Source organism: Canis lupus, chromosome 27 (assembly GCF_003254725.2).
Source record: "Canis lupus dingo isolate Sandy chromosome 27, ASM325472v2, whole genome shotgun sequence".
Taxonomy (NCBI): Eukaryota; Metazoa; Chordata; class Mammalia; order Carnivora; family Canidae; genus Canis; species Canis lupus.
This window is the reverse complement of record NC_064269.1, coordinates 8,947,737-8,965,317: the sequence shown is the minus strand read 5'-3', so window position 1 is coordinate 8,965,317 and position 17,581 is coordinate 8,947,737. Positions and strand designations below refer to the sequence as shown.

General features: G+C 37.0%; 1 protein-coding gene and 1 long non-coding RNA gene across 5 annotated transcripts in view; one reads left to right on the top strand and one right to left on the bottom strand.

Moving 5' to 3' along the window:
- Positions 1-17,581, top strand: part of ANO6 (anoctamin 6) — a 186,014-nt gene that overhangs the window by 121,122 nt on the left and 47,311 nt on the right. For all 4 annotated transcript variants that reach the window (XM_049102767.1, XM_025477352.3, XM_025477353.3 and 1 more), the window contains 5 exons: positions 710-997; positions 1,195-1,308; positions 3,764-3,879; positions 6,921-7,055; positions 15,290-15,395. In XM_049102767.1, the coding sequence (XP_048958724.1) occupies positions 710-997; positions 1,195-1,308; positions 3,764-3,879; positions 6,921-7,055; positions 15,290-15,395 (759 nt within the window). The remainder of the gene's footprint in view (positions 1-709; positions 998-1,194; positions 1,309-3,763; positions 3,880-6,920; positions 7,056-15,289; positions 15,396-17,581) is intronic.
- The window catches only part of LOC112678217 (uncharacterized), a 51,116-nt gene that overhangs the window by 16,083 nt on the left and 17,452 nt on the right, over positions 1-17,581 (bottom strand). The window lies entirely within an intron of this gene.

Genomic DNA, 17,581 nt, shown 5'->3' with positions numbered 1-17,581 from the left:
CAAATTATTATTTCAGTTTTATAATTTGCTTTTCTATTAATATGTAGTAGATGTATTTCTATACCGACATCTTTTTCTAATGGGCACATGACATGACATTTAACAGATATATAACATTTTAAAGAGTCCTATTCTGAGTTAGAAATCTTAAAATTATCATTAAAATAACAGTGCAATGAATATTCTAGTGTTTTTATTTTTAGTCACCAATTTGTGACGAAAATTTGATGGGCAAATGAACAAGTTTGCTTTTCTTCATTTAAAATAGTAATTTTATGAAAGAAGTATAAGAAGTTTAACTTTTTTTTTTAAAAAAAAGATTTATTTATTTACCTATTTATTCGTGATAGAAATAGAGAGAGAGAGGCAGAGACACAAGCAGAGGGAGAAGCAGGCTCCATGCCGGGAGCCTGACGTGGGATTCGATCCCAGGACTCCAGGATCGCGCCCTGGGCCAAAGGCAGGTGCTAAACCACTGAGCCACCCAGGGATCCCCAGAAGTTTAACTTTTGCTCAGTAATCTGAACCAAGAAATTATCTGTAAGGCAAAAATGTCTGATGGCCTGCAAGTCTGTTTTTAGTTTATCTTCATTTTTACCAGCATCCTGTGTTTTAACTACCAGCAACATAAGAAAAATCTACATGTTTTAAAATTATGGAAACAATTGGTTTGGTTTCCTGGTTTGTGTTTTTTATTCTTCCATTTTAGGTTTTGGATGATAAGCTTATATTTGTAAAAGTACATGCTCCATGGGAGGTGTTATGTACGTATGCTGAGATAATGCACATCAAATTGCCTCTGAAACCCAATGATCTGAAAACCCGGTCCTCAGCCTTCGGTAATTTCAGCTGGTTTACCAAAGTCCTCCAAGTGGATGAAAGTATCATCAAGCCGGAGCAAGAGTTTTTCACTGCCCCATTTGAGAAGAATCGGATGAATGATTTTTATATTCATGATAGAGATACTTTCTTCAATCCAGCCACCAGAAGCCGCATTGTAAGTCTAAACCAAATTTAGTTGCTGTCTTAGAGTAATTTGGAACCTGCTGTTTGAATAATTAGTGGTCTGGTTTGATTGGCTTAGTTTAGTTTTTACAAGCTGTCCCTCCCCCCCCGCCCAACCAAAGAAAACAGCTTCTTGTTACAGTAGTAAACAATGGTGGGTTATTTTGGAATTTTTTTTTTTTTTTTTAGGTTTATTTCATCCTCTCTCGAATCCAGTATCAAGTAAGAGACAATGTTAAAAAGTTTGGCATCAACAAACTTGTCAGCTCTGGGATCTACAAAGCAGCTTTCCCTCTCCATGATGTAAGTCAAGTGGCAAAAATGAAATAAAATTCTCAAGGTGTACTCCAGTGCGAATAGAGGAGGGCTAATCTTCTTAACCTGGAGTTTCTTCTTCCGTAAAATGATGATAGGATATTGCAGGATTACAAGCTCATCTACAGCAGGAACCAGGTTGTTTTGTTCACTGCTGGATCTCAGGCATACAGAACGCCATCAGTTTGAATGAGTGAATGAATGAATGATTAAAACAGTAGCTGCCCCTTAGTTCATATGTAAAGCAGTGCAGATTAGCAGGTAAGACCCACTTTCTAGCTAGATGACCTCGTAAAAGTGATTTGGCCTCTCTGTTCCTCAACTTCCTCATCAACAAAATGGGAATAATAATCATATTTACCTCATAGAGTTATGTCCTAGAGTTATGAGGGTTAATTAAATTAATCCGTGTCAAATGTTACAACCATCCCTGGCACACAGGAAGTACAATGCAAGTTTTAGCGATCTTCATAATTACTGACAGATGTTATTATCAACCAGGAAAGTATCGGCCCATTTTAAGCAAACTATGTGTTAGAGCTCCCTTATCATTTTCTGTAACACAGACTTTTTCCCCCCTGAAATACCATTTTCTTACTTTCTCGTGTCCTGGAATATCACAAGGCTTTTAAAAAGGCATCTGTCAGAGTTCTCGTCATGATGGCAATACTGCAGAGTGTTGACATTATTTTAAGGACTCCGTTCTGAGATGACAGCAGCTCCTCCAATTCAAGAGCACTTCTCAAGCCGATAACATCTCTCATGAAATGAAAATTTTACAATGTGACTGCTTCAAACCCATAATGATTCCATAAATGCAAGGATATTATATCCAAGCTCTTTAAATAAATTCTGTCATTGAAATAAATTAAATACTATATTATAGTGTGCTATTGCTTTGTTACATTCACTATCAATTTATCTGAATCTCTAAAACCAAGAAAGCCAAGACTGAGACTGATCATTGCTACTGGGTAGTCCATGTACTTGTGGATGAAGACATTACTGAAACGTACTGTATGTAATAATAAACTAGGACACAAAAGAGCTACTTGATGCACATGTGTAAATAGAGAGCAGAGAGCTGGGTGGAGAAGCAGGTTCTGAACTTCCTGATGAAGGGACCTTACGACAGCCCAGCCTGATGGTCCATGGATTTTATACTTGTGCCCAGCAAAACTAGTAATTATAGCATGACATGAACCTTGGGGACACTTGCAAATAGCTGTCATGAATATTAATCTGGGATGGCAAAGTTCAATAGTATTTACTTGGCATCTGTCCATGCCCAGTTCTTTCCCACTAAGAGCCTCTTTTAATTGCAGTGATCCCATACCCAGGCTAAGGAATGATTTCCTGTTGTATTGGAAGGGAAGTGAATGGAGGTAGGGACCCATGTTAAGGCTTAGCTGGTGGTAATCTGGTTCTACAATAGGAGGAAGGAAAATGAGTCCATTGGGAAGAGTGACTGAATTTAAGTAGAGGCAGGAAGCTTTGCTTTTTGATTAAGCAAAGTGTATAATATGTCAAACTTCTTTGTTGTTTCTCTTCTACACGTTGTCACAGACTAACTTGCTGAATTGGGAGACAAAGATGCCTGGGATTGATTGATGATTAATTGATTTAAAAGATTTTATATATTTGAGAGAGAGAGAATGTGCATGAGTGTGTGTGGGGGGGGGCAGAGGGAGAGGAAGAAGCAGACCCCCAGCTGAGCAGAGAGCCCCATATAGGGCTCAATCCCAGGACGCTGGGATCATGACCTGAGCTGAAGGCAGACACTTAACCGACTGAGCCACCCAGGTGCCCCTATCCCTGGGTTTTAGAATTGACCTTGGTACTAACCAGTTAAGGCCCTGGTTCCCCCGGGCGTCCAAAAAGGGCGCTGGACTATCAGATGTGCCTGTATTGTGGCAGCTTTGGCACTTGAGCAGCCCAGTTGTTTTTTGTTTTGTTTTTTTTTTTATTTATGATAGTCACACAGAAAGAGAGAGAGAGAGAGAGGCAGAGACACAGGCAGAGGGAAAAGCAGGCTCCATGTACCGGGAGCCCGACGTGGGACTCGATCCCGGGTCTCCAGGATCGCGCCCTGGGCCAAAGGCAGGCGCCAAACCGGAGCAGCCCAGTTTTTAAATGTTTGGGACTGGCACACTTGTAGGACATAAAGCCCCTCTAGGGCTCCCACCAGGTACCTGAGGTGTTCTTCAGGATTATATCAATCAAGCATTCCTCCCCACCCACATTTTCAAGTGGCCCCAAGCAATTAATAATACCACTGTTTGAGAATCACTAAAAACTAGATGATCCATCCGTCCCTTCCAGCAAATGAGGGCCCCTTATTCAAATACACAAGTGCCTGTGAAGTATGAGTACCATATTAAATAAACAGATTTATGAACACCTAGTGATTATATGCTCACTTTTGTTTGCTTCTGCTTCTCAGTGCAACTTCAGCCAAAGGTCAGAGGATCCCAGCTGCCCGAGTGAACGGTACCTTCTGTACAGAGAGTGGGCTCATCCACGAAGTATATATAAAAAGCAGCCCTTGGACCTTATCAGGTGAGGTGTTGTAGAGAGCATGCCGGTGGGAGGATTCAGGGTTGCTCTCATGGCATTGAAGTGATAGTATACAAAGAGTATTACAACGAGGGACATTCACCCAGACCACTGAGCTTCATTGCCTAGAGCTTTTTCTTGAGGCTTCATTATATAGGCGTGACTCATTGACTCATTGCCTAAGTGGCTCAGTCTCCAGCCCCTTTCTCTCCCAATATCCTATGGCTCAAAGCTCCAACCCTCTAATCACATGGTTGGTCTTCCTGGCATGACCAGCCTCCCTCCTGAGTCATCCCATTAGCACAGACTATGAGCCCTCCATGAGCCACGTTATTGGCATAAACTGTTAGGTGGGTCCCAGGGGTTCTTCATGAGTAACAAAAACACTCTTATCTTGGGAAATCCCAAGGGTTTAGAGGTTACCTCCCAGGAATTGGTAATAAAGACCCACCATATTCTTCATTACACAGGAATAAATGTTAGATTTAGCTTAAATTGTATGGTAAGAGATACAGGCTTTCACTGCTTTCCTGAATCTACTGTTAGATACTGTTTCACTATATCTAACAAGACGTGATGACTAGCTCAGCATTTGTTTTCTCAAAGCACCATTGTCAGCTGCTCGCCAGCAACTTGTGTTGTTTGGCCAAGGCTGCTGGAGAGAGAAAGAGACCAAAAATAACCAACAAACAAATTAAAAAAAAAAAAAAAAAAAGTAAAATCTCTGATTGAAATGAAGAAACACAGTGATGAGATGGGGAAAGGGGAAGGAAGTGAAGAAAGTTATGTCTAAGTAGGCAACATATGAACCAAGAACTGGATAGTGAAAAGGAGCCAAGATTTTGTGGATTTGGCAAAAGTCATCCCAGGAGGAGGGGCAGTTTGCGCAATGGCCCGAGACACAGGGACATTGGCAAGATTCAGGAAATAGCGAAGCCCCGTGCTAATGAGGAAAGAGAATGATGAGGACACAGGTTAGAAGGGGGTAGCAGGAGCACGGAAAAGAGTTTGGACTTTAAGTGCAATGAGAAGCAGCTGTGATACTTTAGGTACTCAATTTTATCTCGTGCCCATTTTGCAAAGATAATGTGGGGAATGGCCACCAAAGGCTACAGGAAGCAGTGAGGGCAGGTGGGAAGCTGTGGGACTGGCCAGAGGAGAACTCGGGGCAGCACAGTTGGAATGTGTGTAGTCAGAGGGAGTCAGCAGGACTCAGTTATGGGTCAGATGTGGGGGGCGAGGAGAGGAGGGTCAGGTTTCCCCCCAGGTGGGCCTGGAGCCAAGTGCTGGTTCTTTCTACTGTACCCCCACTGACTTAAGAAAACCACTTGACCTGAAAAGTGAGTATTTAAAAGTATTTTTTAAATACTTTGAAAAGTATTTAAAGCACCAAATAGTTTTTGTTTTGCTTTGTTTTCTATTTTATTATGGGAGATTTCAAACACAAACAAAAGTGGAGAGAACAGTAAGGCAAAACGCCGTGTATCTGTCTCCAGCTCCAAAAAAGTACAGACTCCGAGCTAGTCTGTTTCATTTTTATCTCTACCTCCTTCTCATCCCTTTCCATTGGAGCATTTTGAGGAAAACCCCAAATATCAGTCTATTTCATTAGTATCTATTTGTAAATGACAAGGTCTCCTTTAAATGCAACCTTAATACTTAAAGTCACCAAAAAGCAATGTTCAGTTTTTCCTGATTGTCACTTTTTTTTTTTAAAACAGTTTTTTAGTTCAGATCAGAGATCCAGACAAGGTCCAAATGGTGCAATTAATGAATTTCTCAGTGGTCTTCTTTGTTCCTTCTGACTCCTGACTCCATGTCTGTGTCGGCCCTTCCTTATCCCCAGGGGTGTGGCCTACACCCAGGTCTAGGACCTTGGAGGCTAGTTTCCCAGCTGCCCTGTGACCACTGGTTCAGTCCACAGATGTTCCTGTCTGAAGTCTCTGAGGACTTCAGGTTGTCCTCAGAGCTTAGGCCCACCAGGCTAAGCCCAAGGACCTCAGCCCAGCTCCCTATGAGCCAGAGGTCTCATCTAGGCCTCTAGATGAGATGTAAATGCTAAGTAAATCTACAGTTTCTGTGGACCAGTACTGAGCCAGGAGTGAATCGGTCTAGGAAAGTATCAACAACAACCATAGTCACCTAGTGATCATCTCACTGTGCCTGTGTTCTCACCCCCTCTAAACTCTTGGTGCCTAACTGTCCTTGTCTCCCTTTCAGGAATAGTCTGGCACTGCTTCATTCCCTACCTCTTTTTTTTTTTTTTTTAAAGATTTTATTTATTTATTCATGAGAGACACACAGAGAGAGGCAGAGGGAGAAGCAGGCTTCTTACAGGGAGCCCGATGTGGGACTCGATCCCCGGACCCCAGCGTCACAGCCTGAGCTGAAGGCGGGTGCTCAACCCCTGAGCTACCCAGGCGCCCCAACCTTGCCTCCTTTTGCTTCTAGCATGCCTCCTGGCTTCTTCCATTGATCAGTTTTCAAAACTTAGGAAAAAATGGAAGTGCCAGATATAAGGAAGATAGGGTAGTGGATTCCTCAGTCATTATCAGTGACTTATCATCAGTCATTTTCTTGTATTGGCGATTTACATTGCATTTATTTTATTTGTGATTTACAGTACATTTGGTCCAAGGAAGTTCCTTAGATAAGCAAAAGTGGGTCACTGGGAGCAGATCGTTCATGTTGGTCTCATGCATATTAAAAACATCTTTTGGAGAATATATCAGATGTGTTAGTGTTTGCAAAGAATGATGGTGATGTTTTCTCTTGGCTCACTGGGTAGTGTTTTTCTTTCCTTTGCCTTCTTCTAATTGACTTTGCTTCACGAGGCTCACCAGTGATCAGTACTTCTTTGATATGTAAAATATTTGTTTCATAGTGGAATTTGGGATCTTTAAGAAAATGAACAATTTTGAGTATGAATTGAGTAAGACATTTAAGCCTAAGGCCTCCGGTATTTAAAATCAGAGATTAACGTTAGGATGAAGCTGCAAAGTGGTTCAATGTGTCTTCTAAAAACCATTTCTGTCTGTCTTCAGGAAATACTATGGAGAAAAGATTGGAATCTACTTTGCTTGGCTGGGCTACTACACTCAAATGCTCTTCCTGGCAGCGATAGTAGGAGTGGCTTGCTTTCTCTATGGATATGTTAATCAAAATAACTGTACATGGAGGTAAGTTCTGTTTATTCCTTGTTACTGTGATGAAAAGTTGATTAGACATAAAATTATCTTCAGGATCTTAGACTGTTTTAGTAAAAGAAGACTCATCACAGAACACTTACTGCTTTGGATGATATATCCCTTTTGTCCTGAGCATAATAACTAAGTGAAGTGGAAAATTTTTTTTTTATAGATAATGCAGCCCAGTTTCTGACAGGAATATTACCCTTAGGAAACACTCCAATTTTTTAAGACAATTCTTTATTTGAAAAAGAAAAGCAGTCTGGAGGGAGGATCGTCCTTGAACTTCTGGTCCCCAGAGGAATGCTTCACTGAGCCCTACAGATGTGAGCCAAGAGCAGCTCTGATTTCTTCAAGGTTTCAAAGGCAAAACTTGATAAAACTGGTGTTTTTATGCTTTTAGAAATGACTTTTTAATATATCTTAGGAAATAGATGTTTAAAAATTCAACTAAATGAGACTTTTGTTTTTGTTTTACTTGTAAAAAAAAAAAAAAAAGCCCTTACAGTGTTATGGGGGAAAAAATAAGTGATAAACAATTAGTTTGTGCTTGACATTAGAATTAAAATACCAGCTGCACTGTCTAAAGGGAAATGCATGGATGCCAGAACACTGAATTTCACCATCACTATTCTGAATTGTCTTAGTATTCCTCTGCTTTTGGTAGTCTCAACCTTTAGAGGGATGCAACAGTGAAGCAGGCATTTTCTTGTGTTCACCTGGCCTCTCTCCAGCTGTGACAGCCAGATCAAAATTTCTGGGCACCAGTAATGAGCTAGCTGATGACCAAATTTTTCTAGCCCCAAGCATATCAGCCTGGCTCCCGAGGCAGGAAGCTTACATGGCAACTCTGATGTATAGGCATAATTATCCATTCTATTTAACAGAGAATTCTGAGCGTTTTGTACCCATTATGGCTTCTTAGCTAGAAAGCTGCAGCTGGTCTTTGAAGGACTCGGCTCTCTTCACTGAAAATAAGAGTTCAGGGCCAAAGGCTGAATGTTGATACCTTTTGCCTAAATTTGTCTTCAGCTTCTCCATTGTTTTGTATACTGTTACAACCAAAAAAAAAGGCATCTCAACAATACATTTTCAAAGTGCAAAAGTAGCATTTTTATAAGGTTCTGGCACTGACTGCTCTCATTATAAGTCATTTTATACAATCACCCTGACAGTCACACCACATGTTTCCTACTATTTCACACAGATTGATTTACAGAAATCTGGGGTAGGGTCTTGGTGATCTATTCCCTATGCTTAGAACTATTGGGGCTTTAATTACTTATATTAAATATTTTCAAAATAATTAAAATACATATGCATTTAAATATTTTAAGTTTATTACATGCTGAGTAGATTTGCAGGAAAATGTATTTAAGAGATAAAAGGAATAATGATCCCTAGGCAGTTTAAGAAAAAGAACATTACTGTTCCCTGGGAAGTGCTTCCCTCAGTTGCATTCCCTCACTTTCTACTTTGGACGTAAGAACTACACTAAATTTTGATTTTATCATTCCTTTACATATACTGTATATTCTCCCTACAAAATATATTTCATTTTGTGTGCTTTTGAAAATATGCATGTGTAAGTAGAGGATACGATAGGTGTTTCCTCTTGGGTAAAAGGTCTATTTAAAGCTTATGTCCCCCTTTAAACATAGCAGCTCTATTGAGATATAATTCACATACCATAAAGTGCACCCTTCCAAAGTGTACATACAGTTCAGTGGTTTTAAGTAAATTCACAGAGTTGTGCAGTCATCACCACTGTCTAATTTTAAAACATTTTCACCACCCCAAAAAGAAACCAGTACCCATTGGCAGTCACTGCCTAACCCCCCTTCTCTTAGCCCTTGGCAACCACTAGTCTACTCTCTGTTTCTGGATTTGCTTATTCTGGACATTTCATATAAGTGGAACCACACAGTTGGTGGCCTTTTGTGACTCTTCTTTTACTGAGCATAACCTTCTCAAGCTTTATTCATGTTGCAGTATGTATCTGTACATCATTCCCCTTTGTGGTCAAATAAAATGCCAATGTACGGATATATACAACATTGTGTATCCAGTCATCCATGTCAATTTACGTTGTTTCCACTTTTTGGCTATTATTACTTCTTCTGTTATGGACATTCATGTACAAGTTTTTGTGTGAACATGTTTTCAGTTCACTTCAGAATATATTTTTTAAAAAATGGAATTGCTGAAATACATGGTAACTCCATATTTAACATTTTGAGGAGCTGCCAAAGTATTTTTCAAAGTGGCTACACCATTGTACTTCCACAGTAAAAATTTATGAGGATTTCAATTTCTCCACATCCTCATCAACACTTGTTATTGCTAGGTTTTAAAAATACATCTGTATTAGTCAACCTGGTGGGTATGAAGTGGTGGTAGGTCACTGTGATTTGTTTGTATTTCTCTAATTCCTACTGATACCGCATCTTTTCATGTGCTTATTCGCCATTTGTATATCTTCTTTGGAGAAACATCTATTCAACTCTTATGCCTCAAATCCTTAATTGTGTTGCCTTTTTATTGTCTTTTTTTTTTTAACTGTTCTTTATCCTGCATAAAATCCCTCATCAAATATATTGCAGGTATTTTCTCCCATTTTGTGAATTGCCTTTTCACTTATCTGAGGGTGTCCTTTGAAGCATAACAGTTTTTAATTCTAATGAAGTCTAGTTTATGTAATTTTTTTCTTTTATTGTTCTTTTGGCATCATATCTTAGAAAGCGTTTTGACCCAAAATCATAAGGATTTGTCAGTGTTTATCATCTAAAAGTTTTATAGATTTAGGTCTACGGTTCATTTTTTTCCAGGTGTATATTCAGGTATCCCAGCACAATTTTTGAAAAAACTATTCCTTCCCCATTGGATTGTCTTGGCACCATTGTCAAAAATCAATTGGCTATAAGTGTAAGAGTTTGTTTATAGACTCTCCACTGTCTTCCATTGATGTCTGCCCTTTTTGCAAATACACACTATATCGATTACTGTAGCTTAGTAAGTGTTGAAATTGAAAACTTCAAAATTTCATTTTTCTTTTTCAAGATTTTTTTGGCCATTTTGGGTCCCTTACATTCCATGTTAATTTTAAGATCAGCTTATCCATTTCTACAAAAAAGCCAGAATTGCATTAAACCTGTAGGTCAATATTAAGATTTTTGACCTATGAACACAGAATATCTTTCCATTTATGTAGATGGTCTTTAATTTCTATTAATAAACTATTTTGAGGTTTTTTTGTATATAAGTTTCAGAGGTTTCATAAATTTTCTCAAATTTATTCTAAGTATTTTATTCTTTTTGATGCTATTATAAATGAAGTTGCTTCCTTCATTTCATTTTTGGATTATTCATTGCTAGTGTATAGAAATATAATTGCTTTTTGTGTATTGATTTTGTGTCTTATAACCTTGATGGACTGGCTTATTAATTCTAATAGTTCTTTAGTACATTTCTTAGAATCTAATATACACTATCTTGTCATCTTGAATAAAAATAGTTTTACTTACTCCTTTCCAGTCTGGAAGCTTTCTAATTTACTTTCCTTGAGTAGTTGCCGTGATTAGACTTCCCAGTACAGTGTTAAACATAAGAGGGAAACATTCAGTCTTTCACCAGTAAGGATAACATTTGCTGTGGGTTTTTCGTAAATGTTCTCTACCAAGTTGAGAAGTTCTCTCTTATTCTGAGTTTTTATTTGTTATTCTGTTAAAATGGAATATTACATGAATTGATTTTTGTATGTTGAACTATCCTTGGATTTCTGGATACATCCCAGTTGGTCATCATCCTTCCTACATGTTACTGGATTTGATTTGCTAGTATTTTGTTGAGGATTTTTCCATTTGTATTGACAAGAGATAATGGTCTGTAGTTTTCCTGTGATGTCTTGGTCAGGTTTTGGTATCAGTGTAACATTGGTCTCATAGAATGAATTAAGAAGTGTTCCCATCTTTCTATTTTTAGAAGGGTTTTTGACACATTGGTGTCAGTTCTTTAAATGGTTGACAGAATTCACTAGTGAAGCCATCTGGTCCTAGGCATTTCTTCGTGGGAATTAAAAAAAAAAAAAAATGTTTTAAATTACTAATTCCATTTCTTGCTATTGATCCATTCAGATTTTCTATTTCTTCTTGAGTAAGCTTCAATTATTTACTTCTTTCTAGGAACTTATCTATTATCTAGATTACATAATTTGTTAGCATATAATTATTCATAGTATTCCCTTATAAACTTTTTTATTTTTTTAAGGTCAATGGCAATGTCCTTTGTATCATTTCTGAGTTTAATGATTTGAAACTTTTCTTTTTCTCGATTAGTCTAACAGAAGATTTGTCAGTTGATCTTTTCAAAGAACCAACTTTTGTTTTTGTTGATTTTTCTGTTTTTCTCTTCTCTATTTCATTTATTTTTGCCTTTTCATTTGAAGGTTTAATTCGTTTACATTTAATTTTTTATAAGATTGGATTCACATCTGCTATTTTCCTATTTTATATCTTCTTTTCCCTATTCTATTACTACCTTGTTTGTGAAAATATTTTCTAGTATACCATTTTAATTCCAGTTTGTTGTTTTTTTCCTCTTTTGCTGTTGTTATTTTCTTAAGTGGTCACCCTGGAAATTGTAATTAATATCTTGTTGTAAAGCAATTTCATTCAGTTTTAATGCCAACTTAATTTCAGTAGTATACAGAAACTTTGCTTTGGTACAGGTCTTTTCCCTTTGGAGCTATTATTCTCATATAAATTACATCCTTATGCATTATGAGCCCATCAACACAATTTTACAATTATTGTTTTATGTAGTTGTCTTTTACATCAGATAGAAGAAAATAATTCCGTGTAAAAATATATTTATAATGTGTTATTTACCCATGTAGTTACCTGTATTAGTGTTCTTTGTTTCTTCAGGTGAGTTTGAGTTACTGTCTCGTGTCCTTTCATTTAAGCCTGGAGGACTTTCCTTTAGTAGTTCTTGTGGAACAGGTCAACTAGCAACATGTTATTTCAGTTTGTTTGTTTTTAATCTGGGAATATCTTAATTTCTCCATTTTTTTTGTAGAATAGTTTTGCTGGATATAGAATACTTGATTGACAATCTTTTTCTTTGAGCACTTTGATATCATCCCACTGCCTTCTGGTCTCTGGTTTCTAATAAGAAGTCAACAGTTTATCTTACTGAGGGGTTTTTGCACTTGCTGAATCACTTTTCTCTTTCTGCTGTCAAAATTTTCTTTGTTCTTGTCTTTGGACATTTGAAGTCTGATGTGCGTATGTTTGGATATCTTTGAGTTTATTCTATTTGGAGTTCATCGAGCTTCCTAGATGTGCAAATTAATGTTTTCATCCAATTTGGGAACTTTGCAGTTATTTCTTCAGTTATTCTTTCTTCCCTCTTCTTTCTTTCCTCTCCTCCTAGGACTCCTATTTTTTGTATATTGGTATTGTTGATAGTGTTCCACATATCTCTGAGGCTCTGTTTATTTTTCTTCATTCCTTTTTCTTTCTGTTCCTCAGACTGAATAGTATCAGTAGACTTCGTTTTAAATTAGTGGATTTTTTTTTTTTTTCTGCTAGTCATCTGCAGAAGAACCTCTCTGGTAGACTTTTCATTTTAATTATTATACTATTGTATCTCTAGAATTTTTACTTGGTTCTTTTTAACAATTTTATATATTGATATTCTCTTCATGGTGAGATTTTCACGTAGTTTAATTCTTTAGGCAGAGTTCCTGTCAGTTCTTTGAACATGTTTAATTGCATATTTTAGTGTTTGTCAAGTAAGTTTAATATCTAGATTTTCTCAAGGACAGTTTTTATTGAGTGCTTTTTGTTATGACCAAAATGTTCTGTTTCTTTGTGTATCTTGTAATTTTCTATTGAAAAACTGGGCATTTTATATATTATAATATGGCAGCTCCAGAAATCCTATTTCCCCCTCTTCACAGTTGTGACTTCTGTTGTCATCACTGCTGGTGCTCACTTGCTTACTTTCCTGAACAAGTTCCGTAAAGTCTTTATGTTTTGTTGCATGTGATCATGAAGTCTATGTTCGATAAGCTTAGTTGTCAGCTAACAATTAGACAGTGATTTCTTTAAATTCTGGGAACCATTCATTATTTCAGCCTTTGCCAATTTCCTGTGTGTGTGTGTGTGTGTGTGTGTTAGTGTCTGTGGGGAATATCCTGAGCACTTTAGCCAGCAGTTTACAGCTCTTCCTGAGCCTTTACTTCCCACTTCTATAGAACCTCAGAGGCAGCCAGAGATGAGGGATGAAGGTTTTCTCAGATCCTTCCTGGTCACCTGCACTGACCTATGCATGCACGTGGCCTTCTACAATCCTAGGAATTTATTAGACCTAAATTTCTAAAGCCCCCTATTGATATCTCATTCTGCAGTGCTTCCTTTTAAGTTTTGATCAGCATCCTGTTAGCCCCTCCTGGTCTTGCCGCCTCCAGCAATTGTAATGTGAATAATTCCTACTAATGATTTCAGCAGACACTCTGGGGATAGGATAGTTTGCACAGTATGTATGAGCTCTGAGACAAGTGAAAAATGACAGATCATGAGAATGGAGCTTTTCCAGGGAACCTCTGGACAGTTCTCTGGGGATGGGTTTTTTGGTAGCTTCAGATCACTTCTGCCTCCTTCAGCGGCTGTTGGCCTACCATGGTTGTGGGGCTGTTGTCTTTTAACACCACCATTAGGCTAAGGATATAGGGATGGGTATAAGTCAAGTTAAAATGTCACAAAGCCCATTATCTTTATGGAGATTTAGCTGTTTTTAATCCTCAGCTTGCTGGAAGTCCTTGTTTACTTTCCAGAGTCCTACAGAGGTTGCTTTTCACAAATTTTGCCAGTGTTTTCATTGTTTTTATGGAGGAGCAGGTTTTCCAAGATCTTTACTCAGCTCTTCTAGAAGTGCTGTCCCTGCCAGTTTGTTTTTACCTGAGTTATTTGCAAGGCTGACAAATTCTTCAACTCTAGTGCCATTTACAGTAGGAGTCCATCTGAGAGGCTTCCCCCAGAGGGAGCAGTTTGTACCCTGTTATAAATTTGTTGTTCTTTCCTTATAAATTTGTAAGAGTTCTTTAAATACTCAAGTGAATAGTCCTTTGTCATTTTTACGTGTTACAAAACTTCTACCAGTTTGCGGCTATTTTTTCTTCTCCTCCCTTTATGGTCTTTTAATGAAATTCTCACTTTATAACATTTTGAATATATCATTATTTTCCTTTATGATTTATACTTTTTATTTTCTCATTAGTGGAGTTCTCCTTACCCCAATGTTATCTAGATATCAGCCTTCTTTTTTTTTTTTTTTTTCCTAACAAGTTCCTACCGCTGCATTCCCAATTTCTACCTGGAGTTGTTTTGTATGTAATAGGATTTAGGAGTTCAATTTCACATTTTTCTATATGGATATTCGATTACAGCAAATGTCACTTCTTACTTTTCTAATTTGCTGAACCAGCCTTGTCTTGAGTCAGTTTCTGTATATATGCAGAGGTCTCTTTATAAACGCTATATTTTTTCCTGCTCAATTCTTCTTAAACTATGCCAATAGCACCTTGTTCTTTAAGAATGTCTTGAATGGTCTGAGACTTTTGCTCTTCTATTGAATTTATGGCTCAACTGGAGGAGAAATAACATTTTTAGATATTGATTCTTCCAAATTACTAACATGATAATGTATCCATTTTATAGATCTTCACTCTTTCGGAAGTTTTATCACTTTCTCCCTATAAATCTTATACATCTTGAATTTGATTTATTTCTGGGCTCTTTATATTTTTTAAGCTATGGAAAAAATGGTATTTAAAAAAATTAATTTCTAATTGTTGCAGATCTATAGGGATGTAATTCTTTTTTCTGACCCTATGCATATTTTGTATACTGATTCTGTATCCATCATCCTATGTTTGTTTTTCCTGACTTATTGTGTTGGCAGGGTCCAGCTGGAAGTAGTGATGATAGGACACTTCATTCGGATATGGAGGAAATGCTTTTAGCATTTTACCATTAAGTATAATGTTTTTTATAGGTTTTATGTGGCAAGGCTTTGTTAGGTTAATGAAGTTCAATTTCTTTCCTAGTTTTATAGGAATTTAGATTTATTTTTTTGATCACAAATGAATGTTTCTTTTTATCATGCTGCTAGAAAGGAAGTCCTAGTCATTAAAATTTCTTAAGTTTTGCTTTTCTCTTTAGCAAAGAAGTTTGTCATCCTGATATTGGTGGCAAGATCATCATGTGTCCTCAGTGTGATAAGATTTGTCCATTCTGGAAACTCAATAGTACTTGCGAGTCCTCAAAGGTAATTTTTGTTATTCTGAACATTTGCAAATAATGAAAGTTTTTTTTCTTCTAATAATTTTAGCAAAGCCTGGAATTATACTTTTTTCTGTGAAATTCAGAAAGGTAATTTTCAAATAAACCTCCAAACACTCTGAAAGGTAGACGTGGAATGTGTTTATTTCTCTTTCACAAGTAGTAAATTGAGATGAAAAGCCTTATCTAAAATCTTCAGGTGGGACAGTGAGGAACTGCAGAATTGAAATTTTGGAGTATTTGAAGTAATCAAAGCAAAAATCTCAAAGCCAGCTTATCTCATGAATACTGTATAATATAATAGGTTTACTTATTATAAGTATTTTCCTCAATTCAAATGAGTAGAAACCTGAAATTTGCACTTATGTTTTTCCACTTTCAAGGTGTGCTGAAACTATGCTTGTTTTTTTTTTTTAACCCTAATTATGAGATTTAGGCTATATCTATGAATATGCATAAGAAGGGCTTTGTATATAAATGACAGTCACTTTGTCCCAAAACATTCCCACAAAACACATCTGGTTCCCGTAAACATGCTGATGATCTTGAACTATATGGTTTCTTAAAATCCAAGAGTTTTAGGGCAAGTATTGGCACTAGAGGTAGCTTACTGAAAGGTATCCCAGAAACTCTAGTTGGGAAGAAAGATAGTCCTCTTGCTTCAGAGATTTTTCCTGACAACTTTGACCTACTCTTCTCCCGCGTTGTGATCTTTTTTCTATCCGTTTGTTCCGCCATGAAACCTTAGGAATCTTTGAATGACTTCAGAATATTCTAACCTACTCCATCCAAATCTTATTTAAACCAAATACTTTGCTCTTATAATGATATCACTAAAAATTTATATTTTGCAAGATTCTTGAACTTACCACTTATGACACAACAGGCAGACTGCCTCCATTTTATAGATTAAAACACTGAGGGTCAGAGAGATTAAATAATTTGCTCAAGGTCACCCACCTAGTAACTGACAAAGCCAGAAATCAACAGCAATCTGCATTTTTTGCCATTTCTGTGTTCCTCACCAGCTGACAGTAGTGGCAGCCACTTCACTCACAAATTGAGCACTGTGTTTGAAAAATGTTCTGCAATTTAATTAAGATGATTGCAGGGTATTGTCAGCACATGGATTTTTACTCTTAATTTATGAATTAAAATAGGTTTCATTGCCTCTCCCCCAGAAACCAACACAAATTCTAGACTATAAAAATCTATCATAAATCACATAAAGTAAAAGACCTGAAACTAGCAGGAGAGAAGATAGATGCCTTCCAGTGATGTTGACTCATAAAAGTGACTAGTTAGTGCATATCCCTGGACACTGGATTTAAGGTAAATGCCAATGACAATACCAGAGGCAAACTACTCCACCAAGAACAATTGGAAATTTCATTTTCCTTAAGAAATTCTCTTTCAAACACCACACCCCCATGTCTTTTTTCAGATCTTCTCTTCTACCAACTCATCCTTAAACATGTGACTTTCAAATATGTCCCTGTGTACATTTTTTTCCATTGTTTTGGAAAAAATGAATCTTTTATTCTAATGCCCTAAAGAATCCTTTGACTCTTGTTAGAGCGATTTATTCTTTCATATACCTCCTTCCTGTTGCAAGAGTAAAAGAATTAAATTTTTAAAATTTTAAAGAGGAGAAAAAGCTTTCCATGTTTTTCTGTTGGTTAACTCAATCATTTCTTCACTCATACATTTATATATTCATTCCTGCCTCTTTCTTTTGGAAAGAGATGAAATATTTGCTAATGGATGGGAATGCTAAAAGGGTTAATAAATTAGAAATAGAAAATTAGGATCAAGGAAATGAGGGAACAGTTATGGAAATAATCAGGATTAATATTGTTTTTGTGATTGAGCATTAAAAAAGGTTCTTAGCTTTTTGGCTGGCAAGATAAAAGGGAAATGTCGTAACTTGAAATATTTTGTTCTCAGAAATACATTGTTATAAAGTTTTTATTTTGTTCCTTTGCAGGAAGAAACACAGCAAATGGTCACTTTTTAGATTTTCATTGGTTCCTCTGCTTTAAAACATCATGCCCTGCATAAGTAACCATCTCTTTTCTTTCCTGTTCCATGGGATTAAAACAGGACACTGACTGGGGCTGATCTTAACACTGCTGTGTTTCCCCATCTGTGCCCTCTTGCCAAGCAAGTTAA